Consider the following 3,006-nt stretch of genomic DNA (forward strand, 5'->3'; position numbering starts at 1 on the left):
TAGTGTGGAGTATGTAAAAGCCAAGGGAACTACACTCCCAGCGGTCCTTGCTCGCGCGGCAACCAATCAGGAGCGAAGGAGGACCGAGTTTGAGTTCGGACCACAACTCCCAGCCGCCCACGCGGCACCTGCCTTTTCCTTTCAAAAGGCTGGAGGAAAAGAGAGACAGAATGAATGGAGGCCTTTTGGTGGCCGGTTTTTGAAAGGCGGGAAAGGCAAACTACACCTCCCGACTGGCAGCGCGCGGCTGCGCCTGCGCTCTGAAACTTGTCGCCATCTTGCCCCTTCTGAGGCACCGCAAACAAACCCAATTCCTGGTGTCCCCTAGTCTTGGCGGAGGAGCCTTTTAGATGAGCGCCGAAAGGCCAGGCAGGTGGGTGACTCTCAGGCAGAGTGCTGGGAAGAGCTGGCAGGCCAGCCTATGCCGGGGAGCTCGGGGACGGGCGTTCGGAGCCCGGCTTGGGACGCCCAGCCCCATCCTCCGTTGTTTCCTAACGGGATCGTAGGGCTCCCTGAGGCGGACTCTAGGGACTGTGGCAGGGCCGGTGCCGGGGTGCCGGGGGTCCAGCTATGGGGAGCCTCTGAATGAGTCCCCGGCGTCCAGCGGACTGACCGCGCGCCTGTTCCGTCTCAGCTGTCCTCTGCTCAGAGGAGGGAGCGAGCGCGGGTGCCCACCGGGGTCCCCGCCGCCGGCTGCTCGCGGGAGAGGCTCGGGTCGCGGGCTTGACATTGGGGTGAGCGCTGTGAGGAGCCCGGGCGGGCGGCTCCGGTGGAGGTGCAGCGAGGGAGTGCGTGTTTGGAGAGGGGGCGGGGCGGGCTGGCGTCCTGACACTTGACGGGGGGAAAGGATTCCGAGAGATCCCGGTTCCCCCGGACGGCTCCGGTCCCCGCCGCCCAAATCCCCCTGGACGCTGCGGCGCCGCGGTGGGCTCCGCGGGCGGCTCCGCGGGCGGGATGCGCCGGGATGCCGTGACGTGGTGCCGGATTCGGGCGGTCGCCCAGCCGCCTTCGAGTTCCTATCCGGAGGCGGGGACGGGCTGCTGGTGCGAGCGGATTCCTTTGGCTCTGCCCCTTCTTCCTTCTCTCCACCCCCTTTTCTTTATGTCATCCCGGCCGCGGGGGCGCGCAGTCCAGTTCTGCTTGCTCGGGGGTTGGTTCTGAGCTGAGGGGACTGGGGGAGGGGAGTGTCAACTTGTGGCGAAGTTGGAGTTAGCAGCCCCTGCGCCTGGAACGCGATCTAGCAGGGGGGTTCCCCCTCCCCCACTTTGGGTTCAGTGTTTGACTCCTAGGCTACACTTTAAGCCCATTCATTCATTTTGCCCTCTCCTGCCAACCACTGATGTAACAGACCTTTACGGATGTGTGCTCAGTAGCTGTTGTATAAGCCTCAAAATGCTGTATCTTTTTGTCCTCTAGACTAGGGAATTCCCAGCACGAAGTTCCTAGCACTTAAACTTTTGATAAATGATGAGTTCGTGACTGCAGGGTCTAAATTCATATTTCATTGCCAAAACTTGAGGGGAGAGTTCTTTGTTGCTACGAACCTTACTTTATCTTACAAGACTTATGAGTGACGTGGACAGAAGTCAGGTAACTTACCTGAGGTTGCACAGTTGCTGGCATCTATTTATTAAAATTACCTGTGAGCCACAGTGAAAGAACTTGGCATACACTGTTCTTTAGTGCCCATTACAATGTCTTTTAATAATGTGTGAAACTTGGGTTCACAGGGGTCAGTTTACCCAGAATCACACAACCAGTAAGTTGACAAAGCTGAGAGTAGAATCAGAGGTGTCTGACTCTAAAACCTGTGTTTTTTTTCCAGAGTCACGGGCTGGAAGAGTAAGTTTTCAAATGGTGGGTTTTTTCGGGGGTTTGTTTTCGAATAGTGTTTTAAATTTTCATTTGTCTGAAGTTGAAACCTGTGGTGGTTAAAAAGAATTGTGAGCTATCTTGCAGGTTTTACTTCTTAGTTGGTGGCTAGATCTCCAGGTGAATGTACTTTTGCATGTTCTTTGCTAATTTTGTTTTGATGTTTTAATTTTTCTTCTGGTAGAGAGGACAAGCTCTTTGGGGCTACCAAACAGAAGCAATGCCTGTTGTGTGGCCAACCCTTTTGGATCTCAGCAGGGATGAATGCAAACGGATTCTTCGAAAACTGGGTATGATTTTCATTGTTGATACTTGACTTTCCTGTATAATTCTTTTCCCTTTCTGTTTGGGTCATAGATTTGTGTATGTCATTTCATGCTCCATTAGAAATTCTTTGGAGTTTTAGTTTATATTTTATTCATTGTTGTTCCTCCAGTAGCTAGCATGATTTGTACATAGATGATACATGAGTCATCATTATACAAGTATCTAACACTTACTGAGACCTTGTCTGTTCCGAGTCCTTTACATTTAACATCTCAATCTTCACTGAAGCCTAAAAGGTAGGGCTTTTCTTCTTTCAGGGGGAGAGGGACAAGGGTCTCCATTTTGCATGCAAAGTTTAGAATCAAGGTAATGCCATCAGTATTTGACCCCATGCATATAATTTTGTGGTTTCATTTTACCATACTTTCATGGATGTATGTGTCTGCATTAGTTTGTAAATTCTAAGTAATACAAGTGATAACTATTTTCCTAAATTACTATTTTTGTTTAATACTTGTTAACTTGAGGTAGGGCCTCTGAGATATTTTTTATTTCTGATATTGGCTTCGAACCTTGATTCTGAAAGCTCCAGCCTTCACATTAGCTAGGATTGCACAGGGAGCCGTGGGTGCCCTCTTTTTTTTTTTTTTTTTAATGGTACTAGGGTTTGAATTCAGGACCTCCCTCTTGCTAGGCAGATGCTCTACTACTTGAGCCACTCTACTATTTGTGTTGTTTACGTTTTTTTAAATTTATTTATTTTTATTTTATTTTATTTTGTGAACATGCTGTACAGAGGGGTTGCAATTACATGGGCAGGATAATGCATACATTTCTTATCAAGCATTGCAGCCTCCTCCTTTGTTT

The 3,006-nt window shown here is 50.0% G+C and overlaps 1 protein-coding gene across 3 annotated transcripts in view; it reads left to right on the forward strand.

Moving 5' to 3' along the window:
* The first annotated feature begins 269 nt into the window (after positions 1-269).
* LOC105984062 (chromosome unknown open reading frame, human C11orf30) overlaps positions 270-3,006 on the forward strand; it is a 70,879-nt gene continuing 68,142 nt past the window's right edge. For all 3 annotated transcript variants that reach the window (XM_013014123.1, XM_013014124.1, XM_013014125.1), the window contains exons 1-2: positions 270-373; positions 2,057-2,162. In XM_013014123.1, the coding sequence (XP_012869577.1) occupies positions 2,093-2,162 (70 nt within the window). In that variant the 5' untranslated portion in view covers positions 270-373; positions 2,057-2,092. The remainder of the gene's footprint in view (positions 374-2,056; positions 2,163-3,006) is intronic.

The sequence above is a fragment of the Dipodomys ordii genome, unplaced genomic scaffold (genome assembly GCF_000151885.1).
Source record: "Dipodomys ordii isolate 6190 unplaced genomic scaffold, Dord_2.0 Scaffold22, whole genome shotgun sequence".
Classification (NCBI taxonomy): Eukaryota; Metazoa; Chordata; class Mammalia; order Rodentia; family Heteromyidae; genus Dipodomys; species Dipodomys ordii.